This window comes from Phyllostomus discolor, chromosome 11, assembly GCF_004126475.2.
Source record: "Phyllostomus discolor isolate MPI-MPIP mPhyDis1 chromosome 11, mPhyDis1.pri.v3, whole genome shotgun sequence".
Classification (NCBI taxonomy): domain Eukaryota; kingdom Metazoa; phylum Chordata; class Mammalia; order Chiroptera; family Phyllostomidae; genus Phyllostomus; species Phyllostomus discolor.
In genome coordinates, this window is record NC_040913.2 from 78,067,925 (window position 1) to 78,084,097 (window position 16,173).

General features: G+C 47.6%; 1 protein-coding gene across 1 annotated transcript in view; it reads left to right on the forward strand.

Moving 5' to 3' along the window:
* Positions 1-6,949: 6,949 nt before the first annotated feature.
* GSR (glutathione-disulfide reductase) overlaps positions 6,950-16,173 on the forward strand; it is a 36,471-nt gene continuing 27,247 nt past the window's right edge. Inside the window, exon 1 of the mRNA XM_028526462.2 lies at positions 6,950-7,283. Within this exon, the coding sequence (XP_028382263.2) occupies positions 6,990-7,283 (294 nt within the window). The 5' untranslated portion in view covers positions 6,950-6,989. The remainder of the gene's footprint in view (positions 7,284-16,173) is intronic.

The window sequence follows — 16,173 nt, forward strand, 5'->3', positions numbered from 1 at the left end:
GGCGGGAATTTGGGAGAGCTGAAGCGCAGAGGGGGCTCGGTTCTCAGGCTTGTTTTTGAACCCATCGGCAGAAGAATTACGAGTCAGCTCCCCGCATCACGCGGTGTCCGGGGGAGACCGCTAGGCCTGCCCGCCTAGCCAAGTCTTGTGAAAGCAAAGCTGGAGCTCCAGCGTGGCGGGACCCTGGAGAGGAGGCCGGCAGCCGCTGCCGTTCGGCCACAGGACGCGGGAGGCTGAGAGCGAGCTCTCGAGAGTAGAATTAAGTGGAAGAGAAAGTGTACGCGCAGTTGACGCTGCGGGCAGAGAGCCTGACCCCTTGTTCTTGTGTCGGGTGATTGTGGACTTTTGGGTCGAGCTACTAAGCACCACTGTCTCTGGAAGCACTTGCCTTATCTCTCTAAAGGTTCCTGGCCCATCCACAGTCTTTGGTGTCTGCAGAAAGATGATTCAACGTGGGGGCTGGCACCTAATTCCAGATCCTAGAGACCTGCTACCCCTTGTTTTGGCTGCTTGTCAGTTTTCCAACAGGAGTTAATGGTTAATGACTTGGCCTCACAGTTATGTGGTGGCAGACGAAAACGGCGCCACATACTCAACCTCACAAGCTCAGGGGTGGCCTGCATGACAGCCTTACAAACTCAGAGACAGAAAGTAACCATATAGGGTGGTCTGAAACTAAAACTTTATAACTAAAAGCGGTTCGTGGTGGGTAGTCATGTCCTAGGACAGTCTTTTTCCCTAACAAAGGTTAATTTTTACCTTATCACAGAGCTTATCGTCCCTTTGCATGTAGGATAAAGTACTTGATAACAGGCCTTTGGAATAACGGGGTAATTTCTTTTTTTCAAGATCCCCTCAAAGTTCAACCAGCGCACCAGAAGAGAGACCACAAATTTCCTCATTATTTTTATACTGTGAATTGTTGAGGGTTAACTATCCAGTCCCCACCTATATAAAAGAAGTATGTGCCTATTCATTTTATGTTTTTATCCAATCCCAGAGGTTTCCCCGTTTTGCTTTCTCCCACCTCCCTAATCTATCACCAATTAACTTCATGTAACACCCTTACACCTTCCCCTCTGATTTTGATGTAGAAAATAACTGGAAAAGCTGCCATTTTCCAGAGCATTTTCTCAGTCTGTTGAGATTTTGCTTCTTGGTAATTAGCGGTTTGGCTCAATAAGCTCATAAAAATTCTTACAGGTTTGGGCATTTCTTAGGTGGACACTTCATTGCCATCACATGACTCACCTGTGTGGCGCTGCTGCCAACCTGAAATTCTGTTAAATTATGGAGGTCCTCGCAGCTTAACAAGATTTCCTGTTGTGAATTTTTGTTTCTGACCCATCAATCCTTCCTCCTCACCCTGGAATTTAATTCAACAAATATTTCTTGAGCCCCACAGTTTGCCTGGTACTGTGGAGATTCAAATATGTGTAAGTTACTGAATTTGTCCTCACGAAACTCAGTGGGAAAGATAGCCCTGGGATAGGGATACTCCAGGGTGGTACCGAATCCCACCCCAGGGCTTGGGGGGAGGCTCTCCTAAAAGAAATCATGACCAAACTGTGTTGTAAAGGTTAGGAATGAGGGTGGGGTACAAAAGGAAGAGTGGGAGTTTTAAGTTTAGGAAACAATGCAGAGGAACTACCCACAGTTAAAATATTGCAGTTCAGAGTTTGAATGGAGCTCCTATGGGTTGGTTGGAGCTAGGACGGTGGAGGCCTTTGCTTTGTGTATAGGCTAAGAACTGCATCCTGGAAGGGAAGGCACAACGTGAGGGCACAATCTCAGAATTCATCGGCATCCCCTGGCACATGGGCTGTGATTTCTCACAGCAGCTTTGTTTCTGTGGTCACTAATAATATTGAGGACTTTTTGGGGTGCTTGTTGACCATTTAATCTTCATTTTGAAGTATCTAGTCAGATGTATTTAACTATTGTTTCTCTTTTGAATATTTTTTAAAGATTTTATTTTTTTCAGAGAGGTGAGGGATGGAGAGAAGGAGGAGAGAAACATCACTGTGTGGTTGTCTCTCACCTGCCCCCTACTGGGGACCTGGCCCACAACCCAGGCATGTGCCCTGACTGGGAATCTTAACTGGTAAACCTTTGCTTTGCAGGCCGGCACTCAATCCACTAAGCCACACCACTCAGGGCTGTTTCTCTTTTGTATTAATGAGGTGTAGGAGTTCTTTATATAGGCTCAATACTACTCATATGTGAATATTTCTCTCCATCTGTAGTGTACCTACTTGTTTTCTTAATATTTAAATGAGGTTTTAATTTTGAAGATCAGTTTGTGAAATGTTCTTTTATAGTCATTGCTTTCTAGGAAACTTTTGCCTTCCTGAAGTTGAAGGATTCTCCTATTTTTTTTCTAAAGCTTTATGTTTTAGCTTTTATACTTAGGTTTATGAAATTATTTTTGCATTTTCCCTAAATAATGGGAAAGATGGCTACTTTTGAAAATACTTCTTCCCTAGGCTTTATTCCCAACCGAAAACTTAAATTGCAAAAACAATTTAATTTTCACGTCTCAACTTTTAGAGACATCTTGATGTGCTCCATAAGAATTTTGATCCCATAAATGCAACTTAGTGATCTGGTGAAAAATATTTTGTGGTGGATTTTTAGATTAATATTTTATGTCCTTGTTAACTTGTATTTAAGCATAAATGTCCTTTAGCTTCCTGTCTTTATCCAGTGATCCATTATGCCTGTAAGCTAAAATATATGATCAAGAATATAAATTATTTAAAACTGTAAACTGGCCAAAGCCTCCACAGTAGCTTCCGTGTTCAGCAACCACAGTGACCTCTCCCGGCTCTGACTTCACAGCACTCAGTGCTTTTTCTGATTATCTAGAATGCCGTAATGTTCTTATATTGTTATTGAACTTTCCATGTATACATCGACTTCTTCCACAGAGGTTCTAATTTAGGAACTATTATTCCAAGTTCCTCGATGGTGTCGTATCTAAATATGGCTTATAAAATAATATGTGGTAACACTACCAAATGTGGGCAAGGAGGTGGAAAAAGTAAATTTCTCATACATTGCTGGTTGGAAGATAAGCTGCTACAGCCAGTCTGAAAAATAAGGCATTTTCTTAGAGAATGAAACATGTGTTTATCATATGACCCAACAATTGCAGTCTTGGGCCTTAATCCCTCAGAAATAAAAGCTACATTCACTTAAGAATTTACAAATAAATGATCATAGCAATGAAGAGGGAGACCCAAAATATGCTTTTTGGGGAGATATTTTAAGCAACCGATTGATGTTTTTCTCTCAGATGTCTCCCTCTCCTCCCTTCCCCTCTACAAAAACAAATTAATAAAATCTTTTAAAATATGTTTTTAGCCCGACTGTTGTGGCTCAGTGGATTGAGCACTGGCCTTCGAAACAAAGGGTTGCTGGTTCAATTCCCAGTCAGGGCGCATGCCTGGGTTGCAGGCCAGGTCCCCAGGACGGGGTGCTTGAGAGGCAACCACACACTGATGTTTCTCTCCCTTTCTCTCTCCCTTCCCCTCTGTCTAAAAACAAATAAATAGAACCTTAAAAAATAAAAATAATAAAATATATTCTTAAATATGAAATTATTAAAAGGTGAAATAATTGTTTGGGGCTCTGCTCTTTCTCACAAATCATGCTAATTTATCATGATGTCATAAGACTGCCGCACTTGAACAGTAACTCAGTTGATTTTTTCATCATTTACTGTCATCCCCAAACCACCTCTTATTAACTGCATTAACTAAAATTTTACTTTAGCTGACATTTCTTTGCTTAAAGAGAAAATTTAGATATGATCAGAAGTCTTCAAGTGCTTGGGATAAGGCTGCCTACTCCCCTTCCCACATAAATCAGAAGCATAAAGGAAAAACACTCACCTGATAATGAAATAATTTAGTCCCAAATATGGCATGAACCTTTGGTTTCAACACACTACGTAGGGTTGTATAACTGGGTGGTTAAAAGTTTATTTCTCCTTTGAAAGTAGCTGAGTCATAGACTTCTGCATCCTTTCACCTTCTTCGTGTTTGCTTAATGGAGTTATTCCCCCCCCCCCCCCCCCCCCAGATTTCCTGGTTCAAGATCGGTCATCTTTGACTCTTGTACCCTCCCCCGGCTTGTCCATTTCACTTCTTTATGTCTGTCCAATCTGTTCCTGCTCTGGTCTCAATACTTCTACCTGTTACTTTTGCTTTCTATACTGCCAGTTTCACCGTCTCCAGTTCATTTGATATATTTCCAAGGAAATACACCTCTGAAAAATCTCCAGTGACTCTATTTCTTTGGAGTGATGTCTAAATACTTGTGCCTGATTACCACCAAAATCCATCTCCCATTGCCCTCTTCAAGCCTCCTATGGTCTAGCCAGTCCACACTGCTCTGCTTATTTCCAGTGTGTGTTCCTCCACTATAGTTACGTCTTTGACATGCTTATTTTCTTTTGGTGAGCCTCCCTGTTGACAGATGAATAAGATGAAACTCAGAGAGGTTAAGTAACTATGACAGTGCCTGTGGCGTGATGTGAATCCAAGTTTCTCTGACTCAGGCTCAACTCCTAAATACTTCAGCGTGTGTCTCTCACGAACAAGGATATTCTTTCATAACCATAGTGCAGTGCTCAAACTCAGGAAATTTCACGTCAATGTAGTACCATTATATATTAATACAAGCCATATTCAAATTTTACCAATCGTCCCAATCCAGTTCTAGCCAGGATCAAACCTTACTTCTAGTCATCATATTTCTTCAAGCTTTAACCTGGTATATTTCCTCAGCCTTACTTTGTTTTTAACATTGACGGTTTTTAAATTATCAGGCTAGTTGTCTGTAAAACTTCCCTCACTGTGGGTTTTTCTGAGTGTTACCTCATGATTAGATTCAGGTTATGGATTTTTAGCAGGAATACTACATAAGTGAAGTTGTGCACTTCTTGCTGCATCATGGCATGAGGCACACAATGACAACTGTCTCGTTGGCAATGTTTCACTTTGATCACTTGGATAAGGTGGCATGTGACCTGCTGTAAAGTTACCATTTTCCCCTTTGTGTTTGTGTGTATTAGGTAGAGCTACTACATCTCCCAGGCTTGACAGTGGCTTAATGTAGCAGGTGTCTTGTAGGATCCAGTGGCACAGCCTCCCCTATCACCCAAGCTGGGTACTCAAGGTGTGCCCACTGTGTGGGCTGTGTACACCCTCCTGTTGTAGTTGAGCCTTGATTGCACTCGGCAAAGTCTAAGGTCAGCCACCTCCCCTGTTCTGCCTGGGGTCACACAGCATAAGCTACAAAGTGATCTGCAGATGGCTGCTACTTGTGCTGGGCTTGGAGGTACCCAGGTGAACCAAGCTTGGTGCCCAAGCTGTGAACCAAGGCTGGCTGCTGCTAGTACTGGGTCTGGGGCAAATTAGTGAGAGGTACAGGCCACACTGAAGCCAGATGCCGCTTGTTTGAAAGAATTTAGGACAATCTGAAGCATGGACCAAGACAGGCTAATATTAGCATAGAAAAGCCACTGGAAGCAGCTTGGGTGAGCCTAAAAGTTGGGTGGGGCAGGGCCTCAGGGAATCACCAGGGTAGGGCAAACGGTGTGACCCAAGTTGATGGAGTCTCAAGTATGGTGCCCACCTGCCAGCTCTGTGGCTCTGTGGGGGAAGGGCTCAAAAAAGGACAGTGGCCTCTGCCAGCACTTTTGTCCCGGAGAGAGTTGCCCTCCAGCTCTCACCCTGATGTTGGACAGTTTGGTTCCCCCTCCCAATGTCTCTGGTGCCTCTGATCTGCTGCCCTCACACTGGGGCGCAGAGAGAGTGAATCTGAGTAAGTTTGTATGCAGGCCCTTGAAGAGGTACTGCCAGGGACTCCAGAAGTCTGTCTTCTACAGCCTCAATCCCTACCGGTTTTTACAGCCAGAATGTGGCAACTTCTCTTCCTGGTACTGGAACCCTGGGCTGGAGGGCCTGGTGTGGGGCTGGGACCCTATGCTCAATCCTCCCAATTTTTATCCACCACACATGGGTGTGGGACCAGCGGCATTTGCAGCTTCACCCCTCCTACCAGTCCTGATGTGGTTTCTTGTTTAATTCCACAGTTGAAGGGACTTCCATTCAGCTCAATTGTCGATGGTTCCGGATGATGGTTGTCCTTAAGTTTAGTTGCAATTTTGATGTGGTTTGCGAGTTTCCAATGCCCCCATCTGGACCAGAAGTCTTGAGCTGTTGTTTAAAGCAGCGACCCCCAACCCTGCGGACTTGTATTGTCCATGGCCTGTTAGGAACGGGCTGCACAGCAGGAAGTGAGCACTGAGCATTACCTACCACCTGCGCTCCAGCTCTTATCTTCTCCCCACTGACTGTCCCCCGCCCAAATTGTCTTCCACTAAACCGGTCCCTGGTGCCAAACAGGTCAGGCACTGCTGATTTACAGTGTAGGTTGCTAGGTCGGTGGTCCGAAGCTTCCATTTAATTGATCTGGGTTACAGCCTAGGATTCAAACACTCCACGTGGTCTGCGATCAAACTTTAAGAAACATCCACCTCCGAAATAATGGAGGGCAATTCTCCAAAGGCTGGATGAAATAAGAGAGGGCGTTCATCTTTCCTCGCCCCACAGGCTTCAAAAACTTACATCTGTTAGAAGCTACTCCGGTATGGGACCTGGGTGGGGTGACTACGGAGGCGGAGTGATTACTCCTACAGCTCCTACCCTCAGCTCCTCACTTTGGGCAGGGAAGGTGGCTCGCACGCAGGTAGAACAGAGAGGGGTGGCGCTGGGACTTGGGGCGGCCCCTTGGCACCAGTCTCCCCAAGTCTCAAGGAGCCGGGGCCTGCCCGGAGGCCCTTGCCCTGCCCAGCACTCCATCCTGCCACGCCCCATTTGCTTAGTCATCTCGGTGAGGCCGTGCTTGCCCCGGGCCCGCGCCCCGTCCTTCCTGGGGGACCGCCCCGGGGCCGCCCCCCTGCGCGCACTTCCGCGTGCATGGCCTTGCTCCTGGGGACGCTGCGCACAAGCGCGCGGCGGAGCTCGAGGCGGGTGGCGCGCGTCTTCGCCGGCTTCCCGAAGTCTCAGCCCCAGGCGGCCTGCGCAGTCGCTCGCGCAATGGCGACAAGGCAGGAGCCGCTGCTCCAGGGCCCGCCGCCCCCCGCCGGCGCCGTGGCCTACGACTACTTGGTGATCGGCGGCGGCTCCGGGGGGCTGGCTAGCGCGCGCCGGGCGGCCGAGCTGGGCGCCAGGGTGGCGGTGGTGGAGAGCCACAAGCTGGGCGGCACTTGCGTGAGTACCGGTCCCTCCCGGCGCTTCTCGCGCCTCTCTCTCTCTGCTGCAGCGTTGCGACCCACAGCCCCGCTTTCCCTTCGCTTCCCCCGAAACCGTCTGCGCTCCTTCCCAGTGCAATCGGTTCCTCCGGGCTGTAGGATGCCCCCCTACCCCAGCTCTGCACTGCGCTCGCTGCTTTACCGCCGCTGCTCTAGACAGGATCCCAGCAGGTTTAGATGGAAGACGTATAAAGGGGCGTCCCCGAGACCCCCAAAGCTAAGCCTGAGTCTGTTCAGCCTCAGGTGCCAAATTAGCGATAGCCGTAGGTGGTTAAATCTAACGTAACTTCCCTGTGTCCTCACTCCTCAAGGTGGAAGAATATTGTGTTCCACACTTGAGTTTATAACCAGATCCATGAAACACAAAACTGCATCTGGAAAACCTGCAGGTGGCCTGTGTGTATGGGGAGAAGGGCGTATATGTCGTTGAGCAAAGAGAATCCTGGCCCTCTCCCTTCAATTTCAAGGGCAGAATGATTTTCTCACCCCTGGCTGCACATTGGAATTACCTGAATAGTTGTAAAAAACTCTGCCTGGGTTCTGCCCCCATGGCTTGCGATTTCATTGGTCTGAGGTGCAGGCTGGCTGTTGGGATCTTTAGAAGCAACATAGGTGATTCTGAATTTCAGCCAAGGTTGAGAGCCACTGACTACAGGTTACTTTGGTGTAGAATTTACTATTAAATGAATTTTTAAACGTTTAGCTTGTTTTGTCTTGTGTGTGTTTGGGGGGGATGCATTTTAAAATTACCTAAAAAAAGAGGGTTATAAATCCTGCGATTGGAAACCTATCATTTTTAAGAAGTTTTGTTCTTAAGTTATTGCTGCAGCCTTTCCTGTCACAAGACTTGGGCGAGGTACTTGCCGTTAATATTAAAATGTCTCCTAGAATAACCTGGGATTGGGGATGGGTGCTCTAAATTCCTTCGGAGACTGACGTTTAAGTTATACGACACTGGGAACTCCTTAAGGGCAGGGATGGGCTCCTGTGTGTGTTCACCTCTTAACAAAATACCTTGCTCCGTAACCGTGTGTGAAATTGATACAGGAAAGGGGATCTGGACCTCAGAGGGTCTGCTTAGAGTCTGCTGCTGGTGTGTGGGTTCTTAGTGCAGGAAACACTGCACAGCAGGAGTCCAGATGATTTCCAGAGGACGTTTATGAAAGTTGGGGACAGTGAAACAAAGAAGGACCTAGGGTAGAGGAAGCCGCAGAGGAGGGACTAAGTGGGGAAATGAGCCTGGACTGGGCTGCTTTGGCTCACCAAGAAGCCAGAGAAAGGGGACCTTGGGGGCAGGGGCAGGGGGTTAGCCCTGGATAAGCTGCCACTGCCCATTACTCCCTGGTTGCAAGCCTCGTGGGGTCCTTTAGGGTTTAGGAGATGTGTGTCTGTTGGGGGGAGCAGAGGGAGAGGGGGAAGGGAAAGGGACAGCATGTGCCTGGGAGGGAGAGTGTGCACGGGCCCCTCATTTTGAGGGTTTTTAAAATCTGGTAGTTTGGAAGAAGTCTTGGGGAGGGTTCAATAGAATATTCATCAGCTTTACACTGATGTGCCAAAACGAATTTTATTCCGTAACTTCCTCTGTCCTTAGGTGTGTTAGGCAAGTGGCACTAATTGAATTTCTGCTATCTATTTCTGGAGCCTCTGGTTGGGGAGAAGTTTAAACCATTGAAATCTTACTGTCCTTGGTTACAGAAGTTAGGGTTTACTATATGGCTGTACATTGCTTGGCTGTTGAACTATCTTTCTCCGTATTCCTCTTGCCCTGGCTTACTAGCCTGACTCAAAATGAATGAAACTTAATATTATCAGCTACGAAAGGGGTGACTCCTATGTCCAGTCCTGGTTTTTCAAGTTCAGAATGGGAATGAGAAAAGGAAAAAAAATCCCTGTTAATTATCTACGTGCACCTTTACACCTTGGTCCAAAGAAACGCAGTTGGAAGTACGTCTCCGCAGAAGGGTTGAGGGGTGCCACTGAAGGTCTCCTAACAACTGGATCACTGCTTATCTTTGTATTGGCAGCAGAATGGCACCAGGTGTGGACTGGTGGCGTCAGAGCAGACCTTGACTTGAGTTCTGGAGAAGAAAGAATGCAGAGCCAAGGCTCAAACTATACGAGAAAGTTTATTTAGCCCTGGCCAGGATGCTTAGTTGGTTAGAGCATTGTCCCAATAAACCAAGGTTGTGGGTCCGATACCCCATCAGGCCCCACACAAGAATCAACCAATGAAGGCATAAATAAATAGAACAAATCGGTGTTTCTTTCTGTCCCTTCCTTTCTCTTTAAAATCCATTTTAAAAAATGAATTAAAAAAAAGAGAAAGTGTATTTAGAAAGTCATAAAGGCGGAAGAAGTGAGCCGTAGAAGACATGGGCTCAGGAAACAAGTTACAGAGGCTAAAGGAGGGCCCTGTGGAGCTTAGGAAACAAAGAGGCGAGGGGAGGGGCTGGGGAAAGGTACTGATGTGCTCCTCAGAGGGAGGGAGCTGCGTTGGGTCTTCCATCCTAAGGGCTTTTTAAGGGTGGGGATTTTAGGAGCGGTCCCAGAAGAGGATTCAGTTAACTCTTCATCAGCTCTGCAGCCATGTCCTTGCAGGGCCATGGTCTCCGCTGGTTGGTCAGCACCCGGACAGGAGGTCTTTAGTCCCTGCAGCTGGCCTTGCTGTCAGCCGTGGCGCCCCTGGTCTGGTGTGGCTGCTGTTCCAGGCCTGGAGCTGAAGCACAACTGAGGCCTCAATGTTTTTGATACAGGTCAGCACCTCATTTTCCTGGGTGCTTAATGCTTAAGACCTATTTTCCTGCCCCCTTGAAGGGGGTGTAGACGGCATGGGCAGTGATATGCTAGGGGAGGAAAGGTCGCTCTGGGGGAGGTCCTTGTTTTCCCAGTGTCGCCTGTGTTAACCACTGCGCCCCTCGCCCCCACCACCACTGCCTCTTTCCCCCCTAGTGACCTTTTTACTTGGCCTGCCATCCTTGCTCCACTCATGTCTGTCTGGCTGCCTACCATGTTTGTACCTCATTGCTCTCTTCCCTATTTGTTTCCTAATAAGCTTGTGGGGTTCCTTGTCATTACCTGGGTCTACTGGGATTAATCGAGAAGAGGCTGTCTTGTATCTAGGTCCTTGTTCGTCATGTGAATACACTAAGGCAGGGGTGTCAAACTCATTTTCACTGGGGGCCACATCAGCCTCTCGGTTGCTTTCAAAGGGCTGAGTGTAATTTCACCTCCTTGACAGTTAAGGAGTCGTTACATTTGTACAGTCCTAAAATTGTTTTGGCCCTTTGAAGGCAACCTCAAGGCTGATGTGGCCCCCGGTGAAAATGAGTTTGACACCCCTGCTCTAAGAGGTAAACTCCTTCTGAGAGTGAGCATAGGTCAGCTCAGGGCGGTCGGCATTTCAACCCGCACTGCTTTCCTGAAGAGCACCTGGCCTCTCTTCCTCGTTCTCCTGCGGGAACTCCCCCCCCGCCCTCCCCCGTGAGCATTGATGTTCTGGCATTCCATCTGGGTTCTTCTCAAACCAGGTTTCGTAAGAGGAAGGGTGTTGCTATGTGTTGAATATGAGAGAAGATATAACCAACTTGTAAGACATGAGTTTAGGTTTGATCAGATTCCAATATCTGGGCTTGCAGAAATAAACTTCCTACGTGCAGGAATTTCCAAGCAGGTGTAGAGAAACTTGAGGCTCTCTGAAACATACCATTTCATTCGTTCATGTCTTTATTCCTTGCATCCTAAGTGCTTAACTGGGGCTGGCTGAGAGAAAAGGGTCGATACCAACATTTGTAAGACAAAGTTCCCTTCCCTCAAAGAATTTACAATACAACGAGGACAAAATATAGACAGTCAACCCCAAAGCGAGATGGTCTAGATTAACTGCTGGATTAATAACAAACTACAGTCGTTGAGAGGAATTGTAATTAACCATTTCTGCCTGGGCACCAGGGGATGGTTTCGTGGAGACAGTGTCTTTCTGCACTCGGTGGATACATATTTTTTGTGAGGACAGAGTCAGGGCAAAGGCCTAGAGACAGGAGGTGCTGTGTGAGCGGATTGGGCTCCAACAGAGGGTGCCTGTAACTGAAGAGACTGGAAGCTAACGGGTAGGTGGTTGTGGTGAAAAAATGTGGGGTTTCTGGAAGTGTTACCGGGAAGGAACCAGCCCAAAGCTGGTGTGCCACAGGCCAACCAGGGGTATGTGAGTTCCTGAGTTGGTGCAGGAAAGAGTTCACTAACAACAAGTCCAGGTCATTATGAAAGTACAATTAGCAAAGCTGGAGACCGTGGAGACAAAGGGAGGGCTAAGCACAGAAGCAGCACCGGAGAGAGAGCCTCGGTGGTGGTATCCCATGGTGTCTGGCTCCCTAGAAAAGTGATGGGAAAGGAGTGAGCCAAGGTGGGGCCGCTGTCAGCTCACTGAGGGGTCAGAGAAAGGGGGCCTTGGGGACGGGTTCAGGGGGTAAGCCCAAAATGAGCTGCCTGTTGCTCTCCTGGTTGCCAGTCTCGTGGGAACCTTTAGACTTTAGGCAAGAAAAGGAGAGGTGCCCGCCCCAGAGGGAAGGAAGTCATGGGCGTGCTTGTGTCGAGGGCTCTTTCGTGTTCTCTAGAGGTGGGTATTTTGCAGGAGGATCGCAATAGAATATTCATCAGCTTTACGCCGATGTGCCAGAAGGAGATTTAGTCCCCTGACTTCTTCTGTCCTTGGGTGTGGTTGGCACAGATGGCGCTAATTGGATTTCTGTCACCTATCACACCTGAGGTCGTGTTGTGAGGTGGAGCTTGTTGGCAGGGGAACCAACCCCGTGGTTCTGGGGTTGCTATTTCAGTCCCACCGCCTTAACCTCTGGGGAGGGGAGAAGGGCTGGAGGTTGATTCAGTCATCAGTGGCCAGTGACTCGGTCATGCCTGTGTAAGGGAGACTCCATAAAAAACCCGAAAGGTCGGGGTTCGGAGAGCTTTCCGGTTAGTGAACGTGCTGAGGTATGGGGGGCGTAGTGCACTCTGATAGGGCATGGAAACGCTGCACCCTTTTCCCCATGCTGTGGCTTGTGCGTCGCTTCCATCTGACTGTTCTAGAATTACATTCTTTTATAATGAACTGGTAACCTAGCAAGTAAAATGTTTCTCTGAGTTTTGTGAGTTGCTCTAGCAAATTAATCAAAACCAAGAAGGGGGGTCTTTAGAACCTCTGACCTACAGCTAGTCGGTCAAAACCCAGGTGACAACTGAACTTGGATTGACGTCTGAAGTGGCGCGGGGGTGGTGCAGAGAGACCTGGTCAGATCTTGGGGAGAAGCAGGGAGGGGCTGTAGGTGGAGGTTGCCGAGGCAACCGTAAGCAGGTAAGCAGTATAGGACGGGATTGGCAACTGAGAAGCTGAATGCCTCCGGAGCGCATGTCCTTATGGGCAAGGAGGCAGGAAATAAAAGAAGGGCTCTCGGGCTGGTGGGCCCAGGCTCTCTTTGGCTCTCAGACTCTCTTCTTCCTGGAGGATGCCTGCATGACCGCGCTGCAGCTGCCTGCGTTTCCCAGCGGATGGTGTTTTGGATGGGAAGGAACTCCCGGCACAGCCTAGGACTGGGCTGGCCTGGCAGAGGGTGGCAGGGTTATTCCTTTTTGGCTGTTCTAGAGGAAACAGGCTTTGAGGCAGAAGCCTGCCCTTCTTCCAGAATTGTGTGGCTTTTGTATCTTGTGTTGTTTCAGGTTGTAAACTAACCCTATAGAAATAAGATAATTAAAACTAACAGGGGGAGGGATAAACAGTCACAGAAATACAAATACCCTATGATTTAACTCAGATGTAGCATGTAATGAAGAAACTGAACCAACAAGGAAAATGGGGACAGACTCACAGATGGAGAGCAGGATGACAGCTAGTGGGGGTGGGGGCTGGTTAGGGGGTAGAGGGATTGAGCAAAAAGGACTCATGGACATGGACGGCAGTGTGGTGACTGCTTGGGGGAAGGGGGAATAAGAGGACTAAAAGGTAATGTAAAAAAGAATAGAATAAAGATTAAACTTAAAAAAACTAACGGTATGATAGGAAAACTCAGACGTTAAAGAGCTTAGTCTTAATTGATGAAGGTAAGTGACAAATTCATGTGGAAAGCTGTTGTTCCAAAATTGTGAAGCTCTTGAATAAAGATCCTTATCCTTCTTTTATCACCAAACCTTTGCCCCTGGAACTTGGCCTAGAGGGTGGTGGCTCACAGCCGGATCCCAGTTGCTGTTCAGTAACAGGGGACCAGCCTTGAAGGACTAAGCCATTATTAACCTGTGGGGTCTCATGCCATCTCCAGGTAGATAGTGTCAGCACTGAGTTAATTGCTTGGTGGTGTATGATCTCACACACACACACACACACACACCCCCCTGTCAGAACTGGTGTTAGAATCATACAGGTGTTGTCCAGACAGCATCTTATTTTGTCACTGTTGGTGTAAAGCTGATGAAACTCGACAAAGGCAGGGATCTTTGGTCTGGTCACCTGTGTTTTCCGAGCTCCTAGAATGGTCCTGCAGTGAGTAGTTTCTCCATATATATAGTTGCTAAAAGAATGGATTCGTGCATCCATAGCGTTTTGCTTAGTAAACAATGACTGGTCTGTTTTCAAAGGGTTCCTTCCTCCTACTTGTCAGTCTTGAGGCAGATTTTGCCCAGCAGAAGGAAAACGGGGCACTGTGGGCAGCTTTGTGGTTGGGGCAGAAGTGGGGAAACGAGAAGGAAGGTTACTCTTACTTAAGCATGTGTGACATTCCTGACAAGGACGGTTGTAACTTAACCAAGTTCTTGTTTGACCAGCACCATGGGCAATGTGGTATTTTTACCCGGGCAGAACTGAAGGTACAAGGGCTAGCCCTAGGAAAAATGGTGATGCTTCTGAATTCCACCAAGTGTAACATCAGGGTCTTTCTTTCGTTTTTGTTTTTGTTTTTTTAATCTTTTTTTTAAGATTTTTTATTTATTTTTAGAGAGGGCAGGGAGGGAGAGAGAGAGAGAAACATCAATGTGTGGTTGCTGGGGGTCATGGCCTGCAACCCAGGCCTGTACCCTCGCTGGGAATCGAACTTGCGACACTTTGGTTTGCAGCGCGCTCAATCCACTGAGCTATGCCAACCAGGGCTAACATCAGGGTCTTTTTTTTCTTTTTTTTTTATTAAATGACTTTTTAAAAAAGATTTTATTTATTTTTAGAGAGGGAGAGAGAGGGAGAGAGAGAGAGAGAGAGAGAGAGAGAGAAAGAGAGAGAGAGAAAGAAACATCAATGTGTGGTTGCTGGGGGTTATGGCCTGCAACCCAGGCATGTACCCTGACTGGGAATTGAACCTGTGACACTTTGGTTCGCAGCCCGCGCTCAATCCACTGAGCTATGCCAGCCAGGGCACATCAGGGTCTTTACACATGCCATCCGAGTGTGTGGGGGCTGCTGTCCTCACTGTGAGCCAATGCTGACAGGCCGGCTGCACGGAAGGGTTCCAAACACCGGTTTGGAACAGGGGGTTCTCAGAGGTGCACTGTCAGTTTGCAAAGGGAGGCAGAGCCTCAGGAGTGCCTGGTGGTGGGTGCACACAGGAGTGGGTGCAAGAAATTTGTCTCTTTCTACAGCTTATTGTGGTCAATGTCCACTTGGAGAATGAGGGCTCTGCAAAATTAGCCAGGTAGAAAGCGTTGCAGGTGTTATCAGCTGTGTGCACCCCTGGGAAGTGAGCCCCGAGAACCCGTCACCCTCCTGCCCCAGTAATGCCAGGCACGCTTTCTTTGCCATCAGTTGATCTGTTTCTGAAAGGGAGCCAGTGGCTGAAGGATTTTATCTCCTCTCTGTGCCATATGCCTTTTGTGCACACAGGGAGCCAGCAGAAATAATTCAGAGGGATCAGTGTGTGTCATAAAGTAGAAGATGGGTGCTTTGTATACATTATGTCTAATAACCTATAACTCTCAACCTATAATGGAAGTATTCTCTTTCTCATTTTATGTAGTAAGAAACTGAGCTCAGGGAGATTTAGAAACTTGACCCACCAACAGCCAGTAGGTGGGAGGGTTGAGATTCAAGCTCGTGTCCGTGTGACTGTAACTAGCTCTCTCTCAGAACTTAATGCACACATCTGCCTGACTGACAGTGGGGAAAGAGAGTTGAGCGTGACTGTCCATATGTAGCTCTCCATACCTACCCACCCTCCTTGTAGACAACTAATTGTTCTCGTCTTTCCTCAAATCAGAGGGGCATCTCATAATCAGTTGTGTTGTGCCGAAGTGTAACTAGGTTTCTAAAACCCGCAGAGTTGCCAAAATAGGAGAAATAGTGCTGCAGAGTCAAGGGCGGCCTTTCAGCCGTCTCCCGAGTGCCTGAAGGGTGCTGTGCTGCAGCGCGGATTTCCCAGCCCAGAAAGGTTTCTGATCCCACCACCCACTTCCTCAGATGTAATGGTGTGATTCTGCTGCTGTTGCCCCTTGAGTCAATCTTGGATAGGCTGAGCCTCTGTCTCTCTTTTCTCTCCGGGTAGGACTGTGGGCTGCGTGGGACTGGGGATACATGGATTAATGCTCTGGTTTGCATAATGCCTGGCACCAGTGAGTGAGTGCTTAACCAATACTTCTGAGTGAATGAATAGTTGCAAGTTAAAAAATTAAACCTGAGTTACTCATACACTTGGCACAAGTGAAAGTCAGGCTATCTTGGCCCATAAAAGCATGTTCCAAACTTGTTTTTTAATCCTTACCCGAGGATATTTTTTCCATTGCTTTTGGAGAGAGAGAGGAAAGGAGAGCGATACATGGATTCGAAAAGTCCATTGGCAAGTCCATTGGCATGAAAGTCTATTGGCATGAAGTCCCTTGGCAAGTGT